The following is a 19,622-nucleotide window of genomic DNA, read 5'->3' on the forward strand; positions in this document are numbered from 1 at the left end:
CGAGCCACAACATTAACCATTTTTAGTTCCTCCTGTGCAAGGGACTGTCGTTTTCCGAACTCCCACAGAGATCTTTTACGGGTTGGCGAAAGAGGGAGGGGCAGTCTCACTTCAACTGAACGGGAAGTGATGTGATGTTACATTGTTAAGAGGGTTGATACAACAAATGGAACAAACGGACTATTTAAAAGTATAGCAAACTTAATTGGGTAAAGTTTATAAATAAATTACCCAATTGTCGTAGCTTTTGATTAGACGCGTCTACACCAAAAAACAATAAAGTGACAGCCATAGACAGGTAAGTTGAATTTGTGGAATCCAGTTAACGGTAAAAATGTGTCTCGGCATATGGAGGTGTTTAGCCGAGTTGTTTCGACAGCAGCACTGCAATGTTCTCAGTATGTAACACAATTAGTTTGCTGACCACCTGCATTTTAACAATTAAGTTCTGAAAAGGGACGCTGCAGTTAAACGAAGTTATTTCCTCAACTACGCGAATTAGCCAGGCGTGCTGAAAGTGCATTTTGTTCATGTTGGTGCTTTTAGATCATGCGTATGCCCCAGTTCTTTAGTAGTTTTGGATTTGAACTTGATGATGAACACGTAAAACAGAGGATGTGTTCACTTGATTACGCTAGTGTAGGAATGTTACACATTTCTTGGGATGTTGAATTTTAAGCCTTATGGCATAAGACTTTATTAAAATTTTCAGTTGAATGTCCTTGTGGTGGATTACATAGCCTTTTCTAACGGCCCTATGAATCGGTTTTATCATTACCTTTAAAATGTTTATTTGATCATCAATTTGAATAAGCAATAACCAGTGATAAAGACGTAACTACAAAAAAATATTTTGGTATATTGCCATCAGTGTTCAATGCAGCAAATTGTTTTTTGTATGTTTGTGAACCACTCTTTGCTCAAAAGACAGAACTATAATCCATGTATTGGCTAATTATTTCTTCATGAGTGACATTGCTACTTTGCAAGTAGTATGTTCACTGATGTTATGCGCATCAGTTCCAGTATTTTAGATATACTGGAAGCAGTTCTGTGTTCGAAAGCAGGTCGTCGATGACAGGTCATAAGTGTTTCTCAACCCTGTTCCTGGGCGCCCCCCTGCTTTGTCATACCTGATTCAAATGATCAGGTCATTATCAAGTCCTTCATGAACTCCATCAGGTATGTTAGGGCAGGGAGAGAGAAAACATGCAGGGCAGTGGGGCACCCAGGAACAGAAACATCATCCATGCCGCTGGATCCCGGCTCAAACCCGTCCTGTACTCACTCTGTACCAACAGCTCATGTTTGTCCACCTGTTTCAACTAAAGTATGATTCAGTAGAAGTTGCTTAGCTATCGTCATGATGTGAAAATAATGTCTGAAAAGGACATTTGTGACATACTTGATTTTTAAAGGTAATCTAGCATCTCTAGTCTTGTTTGATATGTCTTGGAAAATGGCCATGATCTCGCATGAGATGTGAATAAGTTCTTTGGCAGCAAAGTCAGTCCACCTCTGACTGTATGTGCTTATTGCCTTGGGCATAGGGAAAGAGGGGGAAAAACATGTGAGGACCTTTTATGCTATATGCAGTGCTGTCTCTAGCCTTTTGGGGGCCCTAAGTAAAATGTTATTTGGGGTCCCCTCTCCCGTAGTGGTCAGGGGCCCTAAGCAACCGCTTGCGTCGCTTATGCCTAGAGTCGGTCCTGGCTATATGGGTTGTAATCATAGTTAGCTAGACTAACCAGCTGGCTCATGTTTAGGGTTGGCTACCGGCTTGAAACTATTATTAGAAATTATACAGTAATGTATTTCTTTGTTGTTGTTGCTAGCCACTGCTGAGATTAAATTGTGTAGTTCGGTAACTAACAAGGCAACCTCTGCAACAAGGTTGGATGAGGGATTGCTAGGTTATTCACTGAATTACCTTCATGTTTATGGTTACTTTTGGATGGGTGAGAAATCTCTCTTTCTCCCAAAAAGTTTTGCGAATCAAAATCCCTTATTTATGGATGCATATATATACTGTAAGACGACAAGAGGGCTTAATCAGAATGTTTTAGTTTGGGAACTTGGCATGCCGGAGTCTGGTTTGGAGGTCTATGCTCTCGACTCTGGAACACATATGCCCCATGGCGACAGGCATTTGAGCACCTGCTTGGCCGACTGTCTGTGCCCTTCCTCCCTGTCTTGCTGTACATGCCTGTCTCCCTGGACATGTTTCCTTAGCCACTCCTTCCTACTGTCCTGTCAAGAAAAATAATCAAATACCTCAAAAATGTATAAAATAACTCATATTGTCAGCTTGATTTTCCAAGATTCAACATGTAAGGTCTTGCAATGTGACTAATTTAGTCAGTCAGATAATGTGGCTCTAACGTAGCTAGCCAAGCACGTAGCTAGCCAAACAGTGCGCTAACTAGTCATTTTGCTGCACATGCTTACAGGGCGCGATAATAACAATTTAAATGGTTTCACTGTACAGGTCCAGTTTACACTTGTAACACATCCAGCCACAAAGTTTACCTGACCACTTCCAGAGGTGGTCAGGAAGATCTTGTCAAAATGTCTTTTAATCATCCGCGTCTGTGGGCACAGTCAAAATATGTACACAGTATAGTCTAAGAACGTTTGTAGGTAGGCACCTGGGGTAAATGGGGCGAGAGAGAGATGGTGATCATGACCACAACTGTATCCCATTTTCTCTGTAGCTTTTTTTTTTTTATAACGTATAGCATTTGGATGAGCAGACCGAAGAGATGAGTAGAAGAGATGAGTGAAGATTAGTAAAACATTTTTATATAATTGCTGTTGAAGTTTTTATTTAAAATTTTCCATGAATTTAGCCTACATTAAAAAAAAAAAATGCTCTCTAAAGCTCCCTTAGCACTGTTAAATCTCATTAAAAGAATACACTCAGTGGCCCACAAATACATTCTCTTTAAGAATAAAGACCAACAATCACATGAGGACCAGTTGAGCTGAGGGTTATAAGATGAGCGTGTTGAGTTGTTTAAGTACTGTAATGTTTGTACTTACTAATGAATTACTCTGTTTTCATCTTTTGGGTGACACTTTATTTTGAAGGTACCCAAAAGGGTGTCTATAGATGCTCTACAAATTAACTACTGACTATCAGTATCATTCTAACTAATGATCTACTTACCTTAACCATTATGATAATCTTAACCTTTACCCTTAACCTTCTTCTAAACCTAACCCTAAACTCAGCTAGCAGTTACTTATCAACATGTAGGTTGCTGAACATTTGTTGATAGTAGTGCCATCTGTAGTACATCTGCAGATGGAAATTGGGACTCTCAAAATGAACTGTGTGTGTATTGACATTTCCACTATAAACCTTATGATTTGTGAATAGGTCTGTCCACTTCTAGAAATATCTTCATACCCAGAAGGTTACTATATAGTACGTCCAGCACTGAACATGATGAAACCTGAAACTGTTTCAAACACATATTGGCAAGTCATTCTGTCAAGACCTATTTGAAAAGTCCTGTAGCGCCTTGGTGTTGAAACGCCCTTCTTCGTATTGTGCAACTCAGTTGGCATTCGTTCAAGTAATTTGCATATCCGCCTCCTTCAGGAGTTTGCCATTAGAGTTGGTATAACTGCCCAGGGTGGGTACTTCTGCGCTAATGCTCTGAGAATCTTGACTGAAAGGCTTTTTGAGTGCCCTTTCCTCTTGTGAAATAAGTACTGCTCGAAAAGAGGGGAATTGCATAAATCCTTATTTTTAAAATATGATATTTAATTAATATTTTTAATATGGTATTTTTTTATTTTAACATTTTTATTAAGTTCTGGTTTGAAAGTAAACATGCAATTAACTATTTTAACATGTCCTCTGTAACCGGTTTAAAACACTTAAGAAATTAAAGAAATATTTGGAGAACTACATTACGTAAAGGTGCATGCAATGCCTGCTCTGGAACTAACCACTTTCAGGGCTACCCATACAAATAAAAGATTGCAGTATTTTTCAGTACTGTGTTTAAGATATCCCAGTAACTGACTACAACTATTGCGCTTTTACTGGCATTTCAAAACTGCAGTATTTTTTTTGTAATATTTTTCTGTTAAGTCTTAGCTAATTCAACACATCCTGAGTGACTGAGACAGAGTTGAGGGCCAATTAAATCACCCCCCCCCCCCCCCACAGAAAAATGTCATCATATCCTTCAATAAAGAAAGAGGACTAGTAAAATGTTTTATTAGTACAGTTTTGTTAATCATTTAAATATAAAAAATCCTTTAATAAATTTTTGTAATGATTTGAGATGCAGTTAAAAGTTAACGTTAGTTCAGTTTGGCCTTTGCCATTGTCATGCTTAACAAGCAGCAGCACCATAACTAAATGTTGTTGGGAACAGCTAGACTTTCAATCACAGACTTGATGCTAGTCAGCATTGGGTCACAAAATGACCTCTAGCTTCAAATGCAGGTGTATTTTACTCAAGATTTGCCCATCAATGATTACATTAACAATTTGTAATAAAGGAAAGTTGGCATTGCCGTATCATGTTGCCTGTAAAATTGTCAAGAATGCACCAGCAGAATGGTTTGCAGTGGATGCCTGGGTGGAAATGAGGAAGTGGGATCTTCATGATGCTTAAACGTTGTTGACCTGTCACTTTGGAATATGTTGGCATAATGCAGCTGTTCTCACCAGATATCAGTGAGATATCTGGTTCATGCATACCTTGATCTGTTTTGTTTCTCAAATGGATATCAGTACAGACACTTCAGATGTTTTACATAGGCAAGATATATTTTTAATAAGTAATTTCCAAATCCAGAATAATGGAATCAAGAATGAGAATTTTAACGGTCAGGAAAAGTTGATCTTTTTATACACCTTATAATGTGTTCAGGGTGAAAAGAACTGAGCAGCCCGCCACCCTTTTATTAGCTATTGAAAACACTATAATGGGAAAACGGGAAGGAGATTGATCAACATTACAAAAGAGAATTGTGGTTTCTATGGTCCAGCATTGCCTCCACTCTAACACCTGTTATTATATTGACTAATTTTTTTTAATGTTGTCAGTTGAAGTCGTTTTGGAATATGTTTCCCCATGTCTAAAGTATAAATTACATTTAAAAAAACATTGTGCCAGAAAGCATGTCTGTGTATTTAATCGTGCCAGTTTTGACTAAAATGAGTAGTTGCTTCTTTTTGACAGACTTCATTGTTAATTTCCTTGGTTGTTTTCTGATTGGTTAGAGGGGCGGCCCAGTGCCACACCTTTCAAATGTGCTCTAAATTGGACCATGAACAACTTCTTTGTGTTCAAATTGTAGAGAGTTATGGTTAGGGTTGGAATCCTTCGTGGATGGGTTATCCAGAACCAGTGTTGAATCACTTTTTTTGGATCTCATAAAGCAGACTGAAGGTTAAATGAGGTAGGTTGGGTTTATGATATTCTCAAGATGGGAAAGTAGACGAAAACCCAAGGAATCATGAAGACTATTGCCAAGTCCATAGACTTGGATGTATTTGAGTTTGTAACTTACCAACCTATCTAAACTTTAATTTGTTGTATAGAGCAGTGGTTTTAAAACTTTTGGACTTCTTTCTAATATATACAGTTGGCAGTTTGCTACCTTTCTGATTGTTTAAATGTTTAACACTATGTTTTCAGATATTGATCCAAAACCTAACATTAAATAAAGGGAACCGAGAGTGGGGGGAAAAAAGGTTTACTTAATTTATTAAATGAATACAGGTATTCAACATCCAGTGCCCCTTTATGAAATGTGATTGACTAAGTATGATGCAGTGACTCCAACCAAATGCTTCCTTTAGTTGTTGATAAGTCTGTCACATTACTGCATAGGAAATAAACAACACTATGTGTAGGTCCTGCTGCAACTCAATTTGGCATACAGTAGTTAACATTGACTGGTCATTTTTACGTTTCAGCCATTTGGATAATCTTGCTGTTTGAGTTTCTGCTTGATTTTATGAATGGATGACCCGACATTCTCCTGTAGAATTCACTGGTAGCAAGCACGTTTATTTATATAGCACAATTCATATATAGAAGCAATTCAATGTACTTTACAAAGAAAAAGAGAAATATATAAAAATGCAATAGAGTAAAAACAAATACTAGAATAACAACAATAAAACATCATAGACAGGCAGCATAATTCATGGTTCCTTCCGTGATGACAAGCCTTCCAGACCCTGAGACAGCAACGCACCCTCAAAACATCACACAACCAGATGGAATGGCATATCGCTGAGCATGTTCTGGTGGCCATGCTGGTTGTGTGTGCCTTGAATTCTAAATAAATCCCAGACAGTGTCACCTGCAAAGCACCACTACACCATCCCGCCCCTCTGATGGGAACCAAAGTTGCATAGATCATCTGTTCACTAACTGCATCTCACGGACACAGCGGTTGGAACAAAGAATCGGTCCTTTGGTCTGATGAGACCAAATGTGAGATTTTCACTGGTCTAATGTCAATTTCTCGTGTTCCTTGGTCTAAACAAGTCTCTTATTAGTGGTGTTCTTCATTAGTGATTCCTTTGCAGCAATTTTACCATGAAGGGCCGATTCACGCAATCTTCTCTGAACAGTTGTTGTTGAGTTGTCTGTTAATTGAACTCTGTGAAGCATTTTTTGGGGCCACAAAATGAGGTGCAGTTAATTGCTGATTTCTGAGGTTGGTATTTAATGAACTTATCTTCTGCAGCAGAAGTAACTTTGGTTCTTCCTTTGCTGTGGCAGTCCTCATGAGAACAAGTTTCATCATAGTGCTTGATGGTTTTTGCAACAGCAGTTGAAGAAACTTTCGAAGTTCTTGACATTTTCCGGACTGACTGACCTTCGTGTCTCAAGTAATAATGAGGTTTTAGTTTATTTTTTATTTGAGCTGTTTCTGCCATAAAAGGTCAAGAACAGTACATATATAATGATGTTCTTTTATATGTACTGTTTCCCAAAATGTACTGTTAACAAGGTAAAGCTCTTAATTGAAATACATTCAAGGTGACTGCCTCATGGAGCTGGTTGAGAGAATGCAAAAGGTGGTCAAAGCTGTCAACAAGGCAAAGGGTGGCTACTTTGAATAATCTACAATGTGTAATGTATTTTTTTATTTGTTATACACTTTTTCTATTGCTACATGATTGCATATTTATTATTTGATCATTTGGATGTCTTCACTATTATTCTACAATGTGGAAAATAGTGAAATAGTAAAGAAAGATCCTTGAATGAGTAGATTTGTCCAGACTTTTGAGAGGTACTGTATGTGAAGCTGTGCTACTAAGGGATCTGAGAAATGAATGCCTTGTGCCATCATAGCATTTGCATGTATGTAAACTGTTGACTGTGCTTTTCGTTTGACAAGATCAGTTAATTAGTTTGTGCAGGTAGAGTACTTTAGTGCTTTTTGTGCAGTGAAGCCTAATAAATCTGTCTGTGAAACCCTTTAGTATGTAGGCCAGGCCATTCCTTTCTGTTTTTCGCTGGTGAACAGCTCCAAGAGGATTGAGGGTTGTGTGACTGATTTAGTCACAGTTTATTCATCACAGAATGTGATGTTGCTTCAGACTTCTAAGGAGCTTATTTCTCTGGATGAGGATATTCATGTTGGTTACAGTGAAAGAATGTGGGGCATGTCTGAATGTCTTTTTAATGCTTTGGTCATATGATGTACTTTATGCTTTCAAAGAATTACCAACGGATGGAAATCTGCGTTTTCTTGTCTGAGCTCATCTCACCTACCACACTCTTTCAGTGGCCTAAACTTTTGAATGATTATATTAACACTCTAGTGTTAAAAAAGTTTTAGTGCCATGCTTTACTAATCTTTTTAATCTATCAAAAACAATTGAATTAATTTTGATTTGTTTCCACAAACTATTTATGGAATAAATCGTACCAGTGAAAACACCAGTTGCCAACAACAGTGAATAATATTTTTGCTACATTTTCAGGACTTTAGAATACTTTTTCAAATATCTCAGGTCCATGGAGCAACGCAATGCTTGGTCTTATTTGCCAAATTACACCCAATTAATCTTGAGTTTAAATTTTACCCAAATAGGATACTGTCCACTGTACCAGGCAAACCGAAAAAGGATTCTTTGTTGAATGTGAATGAATAGAAGTCATCAGTTTCCTTTAAATGCGTGTGTTTCCTGTGTAACTGCATCAGCAAACTTAAACTATGACAATTGGAAAAGAGCTGCTGGCTACAGTCTAAATGGCAGAAAAACATCTGCATGTCTTCAGCATAAATGCATTTTTTGTACTTTACCTGTTTTGCAGGTGCTCTAATTCTGCTTGCTGAAAGAAAATTTTTTGTAATTTAATTACATGTTGACATCTGATGTAATTACCTTTCAAATTAGGGCCTCCTGTAATTTTTGTAGACTGCAGGGTTTTTCTCTTCTGGCTCTACATTTCCGAACATTGGGATCTGAAATCAAACAATGATTATGTAAAATGATGCTTAAATAAGACCTGAGAATCTATATTTGTGCACACATTGGTTTTACCATTTTGTTGATAACAACACTTCATACATAGACCACCTATTTCAAGGCACCAAAAGTTTTCTTGCCAAGTAATTTTCACAACAAACTAGGATTTTGTTCTGGTCCGTTGATGTAGCAGTTTATACTAAAGAAATAACATGTAAGAATAGGGGACTGAACATCATAACAGTAGACTGAGCACTAATACTGTGACGGTTTGGCTTCCTGACACTAGGGTGCCGGTGGCAATAAATGATCTGAACAGAGACGTATTCAGGGGATTTGTTCTCAGTTTATTTTCCGTAATTGATATTTTCTCTCTTCAGCCCATTACAAAAATTAATGCAGTTCCAGCACACCGCCGGTTAAGAAATCAAATGAATATACATTAAAATAATGATGGCTCTCCTAGATTTTTCCTGTACTCGCAGGATTAATCGAGGAAAGGCCAGTCCAGCACTCCTTCCTGTATCAGCAGGTCACCCCAAAATGAAAACCCACCGCAATCGCTAACAGCCACACCTAAATATAGGGCACAAGGTGATTAGTGGGTACAGCTGTGAATGGGTGGGCGGTGCTACAGGTACCTGATAGTTTTGACAAAATACTTTAAATAATGAATACACTGGTTTACATTTGCAGTGTCACGAGTGTAGGTGGAGAAGGAGACGGTCGCAGGAGTTTGATGAAGAAATGAATTGATTACTCAAGTTCAAATGCCGTATTATGAACAAACTGAGCATAGCGTTATTGTTTATTTTGTTTTTCGACCAGAAAAATATCGCCTTTTCATTTTTCCTCTTTGCCTTTTCCGCAGATGAATTGCAGTAAAATACCGCAAAGCAACTACTCAGAATAAGTGCGCAACTAGACAGACGCCCCTCGTGAGAAAACGCTGAGAACGCGCTGCACCTGTGCTTATGACACACCCGTAATTTATGCGGGTGTGGCGATCCTCAACAATTTACGAATTGACAGCTTTCAGCATAATTTATAGCCTGAAACGGCTAATTAACAAATCGTGATTCTCCTTTACAAAATCAGCGCAGTTTCGGAAGGAAAACTTTAGCCTCTCAGCCCAGAGCCGTTCTCTAGTCTAGAAGATTAAGCTATGAGATCAGAAGAATAACTGCTCGGTTGAGAACCGCTGGTTTATTTATCGTCTCACTGGTCAATTTAATACCTGTTGGCTTATCAAGATTGCAGCCACCGAAATTATAAATGTAACACACATGATCAGAACATGCATAACTCCTTACAAACCCAGTGTCCCTATAGTTTTGGTACACTGAAGTAATACGAAAAGTCATGCCATTTCTTTAAACTATTATGTATACATACCCTCAACAAAAAGCTGTGCGTCTATGCCACTATTATGTCATTTTAAATACAATGTATGGAGAATAAAACCAAAACAATACATGCTTCATTGTCCCAGTATTTACAGAAGGCACTGTTGGTACTCAAAATAGTATTTGATAATTAGGCCTCTGGATATGTGCACTGTAAATTGTTTTCCTTTGTTTGTTTACTTTGTCTGATTTTCAGGTCTGAAATATCCACTCAATATGTCTGATGGGGACTATGATTACCTCATCAAATTCCTGGCCCTTGGTGACTCTGGAGTGGGGAAAACCAGCTTCCTCTACCAGTACACAGATGGAAATTTTAACTCCAAATTTATTACTACTGTAGGCATTGATTTCAGAGAAAAAAGAGTGGTAAGTTGATTGCCTTTGTTAACGATGTCAGATTGTTTTTACCGGTTTTGAAAAGAGTTCCAAAAGGTTGTTGAACAATTTTACATGTTACTTGTTCCTTGGTTGTTTTTTTACAATCAAGTATGTTTGCTCGGTTACTTTTTGTCTGCCTTGAGGGAAGGGCTGTGTTGATGTAATCTTGGGCAAATAGGCCTTGATGTGCGTGTGCATACGTGCCTGCATTCACAGTCCTGCTCCACAATGGCAACACTCTCACCAGAAGGCCATTAATTCAATTATTCATACCCAGTTGCTCCCTTACAATGTGTAAAGACTAATTAGTGTGCTGGTGTTTGAAAGAATATGCATATGAAATGGCTAATCATTCCTTTACTTTTGGATGTTTCTGTTGTGCAGTGTTACTGTTGACCATGGAACGTAATCAGGAGCTTAAAAATATTAGTGTTCATAGTAAAGAATATAAGGAAACATTAAAGCCTACATATATAGTCATTTTTCTTGGGTGTTGCAGTAATACAGAAGAAAGGAATCCGAGGAACTCCCAGAGCAGGAAGGGATGACTAATGGCACCTTCCTAGAGAATAAACACTTCAAACCACTTAACCAAACACCAGGGTCATTGAGGGATAGTCACTCATGCCGTTTATATTGTGGATTTTATCATGGCAAGACTTTTCCATTTAAATGTTTGGGTTCCTTTAGGATTGCAAGATTTAAGATGTGGAAAAAATAATACAAAGATTTTTTGTTAGAGCTTCATAGCAAAACAACCTTTGTATTGGCATAATAATTGTCTGCCTGACAGGTCTACAAATCCAATGGTCCAGATGGGGCAACAGGCCGAGGACAGAGGATTCACGTTCAACTGTGGGACACCGCCGGTCAGGAGAGGTAAGGGTCATATCCAACTGACACTTTCTCTAGACCTGACCCGTTCTTTGTAAAGAGTCCTTTGAAAGCTGCCAATAACTTGCCAATTTTTTTTTCCATGTCGTGTCAGGTTTAGGAGTTTAACAACAGCTTTCTTCCGAGACGCGATGGGCTTCCTACTTCTATTTGACCTCACAAATGAGCAGAGTTTCCTCAATGTCAGAAACTGGATGAGTAAGTGCTCTGCGGTTGTCGAAATGCATAATCACTTGTTTAATTTGTTGGCTTTGAAAAATAATTGTGCAACTACCAATATATTTTAATAACAACTGGTGGGCTGTATGTTTTTTCAGGCCAATTACAGATGCATGCTTATTGTGAGAATCCCGATATTGTACTCTGTGGAAATAAGAGTGATCTGCAGGAGCAGAGGGCAGTCAGTGAAGACGAGGCCCGTCAGCTGGCAGAGAAGTATGGGTATGTATCCCTTACCTGTACCGAACCCTCCCTGAAACATTTGCCAAGAAGGCAGTGGCTGATATGTTTGCTCAAGCAATACTTAATGTTAGGCTAGGTTGGTCCTTCTGAAAAGGCTAATATTTACACTGTGTCCTGCTTGTGGCCTGAAGTTATACATTTAGTGAATCCAAAGGGATTAGAATTTGACCCCACATGTTTAGCAAAAGCCAACAAATACACTGTTAAGAGGTTAAGCCATGATTTAAGACATTGTATGTATCTTAGTAAAAATACATGGACAAAAAATGGCCTCTGTACCTCAGTTGGTATAGTGCGGTGCTTGCAATACTAGAGGTTGTGTGTTTGATTCACACGGGGGACCAGGTCGGTAACATATACACTCACGAGGCCATCAGCTAAATGACTGAAAAGTGAAAGGTATTAAAGTGACAACATGAAAGTCAATGTATTTGCAATAGTTTCATAGTTATTATTACCAACGTTTCAAGTAACTTTGGATATTGATTACCACAACATTTATTTTGTACACTATACGGCCTAAAGTAAACTACTGTTCAAACGTTTGGTGTTACTTAGAAATTACCTTGTTTTCAAAGAAAAATCTTTTTTTTGTTCCATTAAAATAACATAAAATCTATCAAAAATACTGTGTAGACATTGTTAATGTTGTAAATCACTATTGTGGCTGGAAACGGCAGATTTGTTATGGAATATTTACATAGGTGTACGGAGTCCCATTATAAGCAATCATCACTCCTGTATTCCAATGGCACGTTGTTTAAGAATCAAAGTTTATTGTTTTTAAAGGCTAATTACTCATTTGAAAACCCTTTTGAAATTATGTTAGCACAGCTGGAAACTATTGTGCTGATTAAAGAAGCAATAACGCTGGCCTTTAGTTGAGTATCTGGAGCATCAGCAATTGTGGGTTAGATTACAGGCTCAAAATGGCCAGAAACAAATAACTTTCTTCTGAACCTCGTCAGTCTATTCTTGTTCTGAGAAGTGAAGGATATTCAATGTGAGAAATTGCAAAGAAACTGAAGATCTCATACAAGGCTGTGTACTACTCCCTTCACAGAACAGCGCAAACTGGCTGTAACCAGAATAGAAAGAGGAGTGGGAGGCCCCGGTGCACAACTGAGCAAGAGGACAAATACATTAGAGTGTCTAATTTGAGAAACGGATGCCTCACAGGTCCTCAACTGGCAGCTTCATTAAACAGTACCCACAAAACCCTAGTCTGAACGTCAACCCTGAAGAGGCGACTCTGGGATGCTAGCCTTCTAGGCAGAGTTGCAAAGAAAAAGCCATATCTCAGACTGGCCAATAAAAAGAAAAGATTAAGATGGGCAAAAAATCACTGATTTTTGGACAGAGGATGATTGAAGAAAAGTGTTATGGACAGACAAATCTAAGTTTGACGTGTTTAGGATCACAAAGAAGAACATTAGTACAGGTTAAAAGGGATCTTGAAGAAGGAAGGGTATCACTCCATTTTGCAATGCCATACGATATGGACAGCCCTTGATTGGAGTGGCACTTTTCAATTAGAAGTCATTATTTCTAACCTTGTCAATTACATCTGTGATAATCCCAATCTCAAAAACCACCCAATTAGGACACTAGATTTATTCCTATAAAATAACCCACAATTCTGGTAGTTAATTGTAAAGTATTGGTTTCCAGCTAAATACCCTCCCTTTACAATAGTAGTTACGGCAATCTGAATCTCCTTTCTTAACAAATAGGTGTGCAGCCACTCTGCCAGAACATTTTGTTTGCTCTGGAAAGGTCACATCATATTGTATTGTCATGGTTAACTAGATGTGACTCCTATCTCAGACCCATGAGACCACCTGTGTGAATTAAAGTGGTTTTAGGAAGAGCTGTGTTCCTCTATTTTTATGAAAGCTACATCTTCTACTGCTGTAGACAAATTCAAAAACATTTGTTTACAATTTTTAGAGTAAAGGTTTCAATTATATTCAAAGTTAGTCTATTTGTAGGTAGTTTTCCTCATTAAGAAAGTTATCAGTCAATGTTGATGGTATGGGTTGCTCTCCTTCCTTTACAGAATTCCATACTTTGAGACAAGTGCAGCCAATGGACAGTTTGTTAGCCAGGCTGTGGATGTCCTGCTGGATCTCATCATGAAGAGGATGGAGCGCTGTGTTGACAAGTCCTGGATCCCTGATGGGACCGTTCGATCTAACGGACACAGTGGTCACTCTGACATCACGGAGACCAAGAGCTCAGAGAAGGGCAAATGCGCATGTTAGGTCCTACATAAAGATAATTCTATTTTTGTAGGAAAAGGTTGTATGTATGATTAAAGGCATGTCTCATCTGTAAATCCATGCTTTTAACCCCTGCCAAATATACTGAAGCAATATTCTGTTGTGTTAACTTCATAATGACATTTGGGGGGACTATTCATACAAATGTCCATACATGTGCCTCCTAAATGACTTAATTTCATATAACTGTGTATTTTAGATTTTAGGATGTATGTATATTGTAATTTATTTGTTGTATTATTTGAGAACACCGCCCTCTGTTAAAATAACTGTGTTTCTGGATTTCTATGAAAGGTAACCTATAATTACATGACTGATATAGTTTTTTTTACTCCAAATTTCTTTAAGAATGCTAATATAACATTTGAATTGTGTGGGTGTATACTGGTCATTAAAAATATTATTGAAAGTAGGCTGCTGATTGGCCAGCGGATCCTCTTTATGCTCTATGAGTAAAGGGCAAGACATTTTGAAATGAAACATAAGTATTTTTACCCAGTTTATGCATTGGTCATACATTTTAGTGTAGAATAATTCAATATGATTTGAGTTATAGATAATAAAAAAATTGACTTGACAGTTACTATTAAAAGGAAATCCATGCTGGTTACAATGAAGCATTTTACACAACTTGTTCAGGCTTTTTGTCACATTTCACTTCATTTTATTACTCTACAATTTCTTGAGCATATGCAATATGTGGTGAATATAGTGATTTGTTGTATATAGGCCTGCTATGTAGTAGCAGAGTAGTTTGGTGTCTATATTTTCGCAATGTCAGGATCTTGGGTCTCTTATCAGGATTTTTTGAGGTTCTACTTCTCATACACTGTCTTTAATCTGCTGTATCAAAACACTGTTTCCATTCCCAACCCATGCCAAATATTGTGCCAATTTTTTTTTAAAGTAAATACATTTTATTTATTTAAATCTGAAATGTCTCTGTTGTCATGGTTGCTATCAGTTAGTACAGTTCAGTATCAGTGCAGATGGTCTTATGGATACATTTTAAGAAGCTACAGTAGGTGGAATAACACAACTCATTAAGCTGTTTTGCCAATAACATTATACTAAGTTATTGGCAAAATACAGAAATTAAGACAAAATGAAGACTATACAAATAAACATTTGAAGCTGCAATCGGCATTGGGTGGGGTTCAGTAATACCCTGCTCATGGCCTCGTTACACCACATTTGTGCTGATACACATGACCTGTATTGTTAAATGCACCAATTTGCAAGAGTCTAGGTCACATTGTTTGGTGTAACAAATACAAAAGTTCCACCAGTTTCACTGCTGTAATCTTTCACTACATTCTCGAATGATGGGGCAGCAAGAAGCCTCAGTGGTGTTAAGTTTTAGTCAAAATATTTTACATAATGCAAATATCTTGAGAAATACATTTCTGAAACACACAAAACCGCTATTAATGTCTGTAGTTACGCATACTAACGCTAGGGGCATGTAGTAGCGAAAGACCAAAGGGAAATGTAGCCAGAGATTTTATTGAGGAGATAAGAACCATGAAGTGCTTTTAATGTTGGATCATATAGCGCTCTGCTCTGGCTCCACCAGCAAGCTAAAACCCAATATTCATCCTTGTCTTTACGCATTTGTAACATAATATTTTTCAGCATTCCAACAGCTTAGCGGTTGAATTTCCACTGTGCTCGAAACGACGAAGATAAAAGTTAAAACATGAACAACTGTATAAATAAAACACAAATAGCACATAAATATTTACATAATTTACCCATTGTTAAATGTACCCATTATTGTCCAAAAACTGGTCAATCACCCAATCCTTTTCTGCTGTAATATCTGACTCCCCACAATAGCGTGTACTCAGAAGATATTTAGCTCCGAACATAAGGAATGTCATGATGTCAAAGTTAAACGATATTACAGAGAAAAAGTTACCTAAAATCCATGAAATTAGTTGTAATATTATGCTTCATAACGGGTTTTGTATAAAATATTGAATCGCGATTTATTTGACAAATATTGCAATTACGGTTGATTTGAAATTTTCAAACATGAGTGTGAACAGCGTAATCTCACTTAAAATAGAAATCATAGCCTAGCTATAGTGTGCTATTAAACTGAAAAAAAAAATAAAACGTTTAACTACTAATATAATACAATGGCGTTTGCTATGTTTGTGTCGTTGCCGTAGCTATAGGCAACATTTCTCAACTCTTGGGGTATATTTTCTCCCAAATTAAATATATATGTAGGCACTGACATTGAGGAAGAACCTTTTAATAACCACGGTGCCAATTGCTGAAGCATACGTCTTCGACAGCAGTTGCTGTGTTAACTCAAACTAACATGAAAATCAAGCATTTAAACAAAATTAATTGAAGTAATCAACCAAAACCCAACAGCACCTGCAAGAAAAACTATTACGGACGTACAATCGTTCCCGTTGACTCACATGAAGCGAATCTCATTCACAATTCTGGAGCTGAAAATCGCGTAAATTGGCGGCTTGGAAATTGCACGTCAGTACCAAAATCTCGATAATAATTTGCTTAATCGTGCAGCCTTACATCATAAATATGTAATACATGTTGACGTTTTTTTCCATGGCACCCAATTGACTCCCATTCACTTCTTGACGGAGTGCACTACTATTATTACACAGACACAGAGGGCACCGCGCAGCACATTGACAACGTACGTATGCTGCTAAAGGAAATACGTTAATAGGACATTCAGATCTCCCCTAAGAATCTCTGGCATAGATGTCTTTAACGGAAGTACAATTTCGTAACTTCCTTTTAGTCTTGCCACTCCTTGCGTTCCGGCACGGATAACACATGGGCAATAAGTAATCAAGATATCTAACAATGCGTATTGAAAAATGTTACTTTTGCTCGGGGCCTGTGTATCCAGGGCACGGTACAATGTTTGTGCGGAACGATTGCAAGGTGTGTTTTTCTTGGTTAATCCTGCTTTCTTGTTTATAGCGTTCATGCTAAAATGCTAGCTAGCTGTTATCGTTTGTCCCTACATAACTAGGTACATAATCTAGATGCGTAGCTTGTTTTGTCAGCTGGGAAGTTAGTTAACGCCATTTTTCTTACCTAATATTTACTATGTCTCACCATTCACAGTTTAATGGGTTTATTCTGTTTTATTTTTCATTTACCAATGGTGTCTCAAATTCAACAGTGAAAAAATACATAGAATTTGCTAGTTCTGTAGTGGTGATTATCTGTACCGCTGAAGGGTCTCTATGTTTAGCCAGACCATTTGTAAAACAATCAAAGACATGTTTTTAAAATTCCAATGCGCAATCTTTTGAGGAAAACCTTTTATTTAGCTTTTAACTTTTTCCTTGCATAATCTGCTCAAATGAGTGCTTTAACTCAAGTATGTTTTATGTTTAGACCCAGTTGCAACTTGTAGCAGTTACACTAAGATCCACCCCATTGTCCTCTCTTCACATTAATGCCTAATCAGGGTTCCTTATTTTTTGCGTTTTTAATATACACTGTTCTTGTTGATACCTACCATATTTTCTATTTTTGACTGTAACATGGGTTATAAAGTCGTGACAATTTATAAACGTCTTTTCAGACATTCAGGTTCTGTAAATCTAAATGCCTGAAAAACTTCAAAAAGAAACGTAACCCGAGAAAGACCCGGTGGACCAAGGCTTTCAGGAAAGCCTCTGGCAAGGAGTTGACCGTGGTGAGTTTGCACTTCCACCAACACAAGTTGAGAAATGTTACGGAATACGGATAAGCGACTTCCCCTTAAGTCTCTTACGGAATGCTTTTCCTGACAGGATAACTCATTGGAGTTCGAGAAACGCAGAAATATTGCTGTCAAATACAAGAGGGAATTGTGGAGCAAGACAGGTATGTTCCTTGACACAGCGGAAGTTCACGGGTGTGTTTAATAGTGCAAATCATAAAGTTCAGGTAGATGCAAGTCTGTTTTGTTCCTAGTGAATAGACTCCTATTTTCACTTTATTCTTTGAATTGGTTCCATATTCTTCAAGTCCCTTAAAAACAAGTCTTTAAAACAGTCACTTGTAGCTAATTGTTAAAGTTGAATAGTCTTGTTTTGTTCATCTGTTTCAATGTTTTTGTCCCTTTTAGTTGAGGCAATGATGAAGGTGGAAGGAATAAAACGGAAACGACAGGCACAGTTCATCCTCAACAGGTGAACTTTCGCCGCAAAAACTAGTGATGTATTCGTTGTTCTTGCAAAAACATTTGTGGTTGCAGAATGTTTAGCTACCAAAAGCATTTACTCTTAAGGCTGAACTTATTTACGACCCGTCCTCTTAACACGTTGTTTCTCTGTGGGTCAAATCTTGGACCATGCTTCCTAAAACACCCCATCACACTGTTTGCCTGAAGAGTGTAGTGTACTTAAGAACCAAACAGAAACATAACACAAATGTATCAAATAGAGGCTCTTGTTTTTTTTGCAACATGTTTTTGCTTTGGAGTAAAAGTTCTGCCACCAAATGTTTTGCAGTGGATTCAGAGTGAATAATTTACCTATGGCTTAATATGCAGTTGTCCACAAAATATTTCATTCTGTTAAATTTGGTTGAGTCAGTATGGCACTCTTTTAATTAGATAATGCTTCACAATTTCAGTATGAGTTGGGGAGGTTGTAAATAGGTTAACAGAGCATGATAGGCCTATGTGGATGGGTTGAGATTTGTTTTATTCCTTTTTCTACCAGACTGAAGAAGGGCAAGCAGTTACAAAAGGCGGAAGACATAAGCGAAGTGAAGAAAAACATTCACCTCATCAAAGCCCCACATGCCGGTGAGTTATCTTGGGGGTTCCACAGAGGGTGGCCAGATTGGCTCTGTGTGGTCTGGTGTGGAAAAGTGACATCTTGGACTGGCATGTTTGTGACTGTACTGGACCTTTAAGTGGGGAAAGTACTGGTGGTGCCAGTTGATTGGTAACCTAGCTACTATCTGAAAGTGTTCTGAATACCTTGAACATCCAACATACATATTCCATACAGCAAAAGAACAGTGCAATTTTAAAACATCTTAACTTTGAGGTTATAGAAATTGTGCTTTATCAATTTACCTTGTTTAAGATAAATATTTTTTTATGCATTTTATTTAGGCCCAGTGCAGACGTGTATATGTATTTTCTTTTCTGTTCCAACTATGAAAGAACATTACAAAAACTGCTTCTTGCTGTAAAAAATTTTTACAATTAGGTTACAGCTTTCAGCTACTGATGTTGAAGTGTGATTGATTTTTAATCTGTTTTCCATATATAGACAAAGCCAAGGTTATGGAGGAGAAGATGGTGCAGAAGTTACAAGAAGATGTGGAAATGGGTGACAATTAGCAAGTCCTTTTTGGGGCTCTGTTGAAATAGAGACCCACAAAATTAAACAGTTGGCTCTATCAATTACATCCATAGAGACTTTCCTGAATAAAACACTGTATGAAGATATCTGGACAACCGCTTTGGACGAAACAAGGAGTTGAAGCACTGCAACCCAGGGAAGTTGTGCTGTGCTAACAACATGAAACACTTAATCACAGTCTTCCTGGAGGGTGCTCTCAAATGTTGGATTTAATAAAGTATTGACCTGACAGGTTTTCTTATTCGTCCCAAAATGTTACATATCCCTCCCTAAACAGGTTATTTTGGTGGAGACTTCCTGACACAGTATGCAAGATTTGTCAACATTTGAGAGAGTGTGTGTGTGTGTGTGTGTGTGTGTGTGT

General features: G+C 37.8%; 2 protein-coding genes across 4 annotated transcripts; both read left to right on the plus strand.

The window, feature by feature from the left end:
- The first annotated feature begins 87 nt into the window (after positions 1-87).
- Positions 88-14,816, plus strand: rab27a (RAB27A, member RAS oncogene family). 3 transcript variants are annotated; one of them, XM_010880036.3, is made up of 6 exons: positions 88-298; positions 10,070-10,242; positions 11,048-11,133; positions 11,243-11,346; positions 11,466-11,589; positions 13,670-14,816. In XM_010880036.3, exons 2-6 carry the CDS (start codon positions 10,090-10,092, stop codon positions 13,872-13,874), a joined length of 672 nt encoding a protein of 223 aa, XP_010878338.1. In that variant the 5' UTR covers positions 88-298; positions 10,070-10,089; the 3' UTR covers positions 13,875-14,816. The 3 variants fall into 3 exon arrangements, with proteins under 3 accessions (XP_010878338.1, XP_019896122.1, XP_010878347.1); XM_020040563.2 differs by lacking the exon at positions 88-298 and adding an exon at positions 9,304-9,380; XM_010880045.5 differs by lacking the exon at positions 88-298 and adding an exon at positions 9,419-9,744.
- A 1,857-nt stretch (positions 14,817-16,673) lies between these two features.
- Positions 16,674-19,485, plus strand: rsl24d1 (ribosomal L24 domain containing 1). Its single transcript, NM_001304204.1, is given in 6 exon segments — positions 16,674-16,826; positions 17,479-17,592; positions 17,690-17,762; positions 18,007-18,070; positions 18,605-18,690; positions 19,166-19,485. Coding segments are annotated over 6 exon segments (489 nt in total). The 5' UTR covers positions 16,674-16,745; the 3' UTR covers positions 19,237-19,485.
- Positions 19,486-19,622: the final 137 nt, after the last annotated feature.

This window comes from Esox lucius, chromosome 2 (genome assembly GCF_011004845.1).
Source record: "Esox lucius isolate fEsoLuc1 chromosome 2, fEsoLuc1.pri, whole genome shotgun sequence".
Taxonomy (NCBI): domain Eukaryota; kingdom Metazoa; phylum Chordata; class Actinopteri; order Esociformes; family Esocidae; genus Esox; species Esox lucius.

Coding starts and splice junctions, on each gene's coding strand:
- rab27a (XM_010880036.3), top strand. CDS start 10,090: ATGTCTGATGGGGACTATGATTACCTCATCAAATTCCTGGCCCTTGGT. Junction 10,243..11,047: donor ATTTCAGAGAAAAAAGAGTG/GTAAGTTGATTG, acceptor TCTGCCTGACAG/GTCTACAAATCCAATGGTCC. Junction 11,347..11,465: donor CAATGTCAGAAACTGGATGA/GTAAGTGCTCTG, acceptor ATGTTTTTTCAG/GCCAATTACAGATGCATGCT.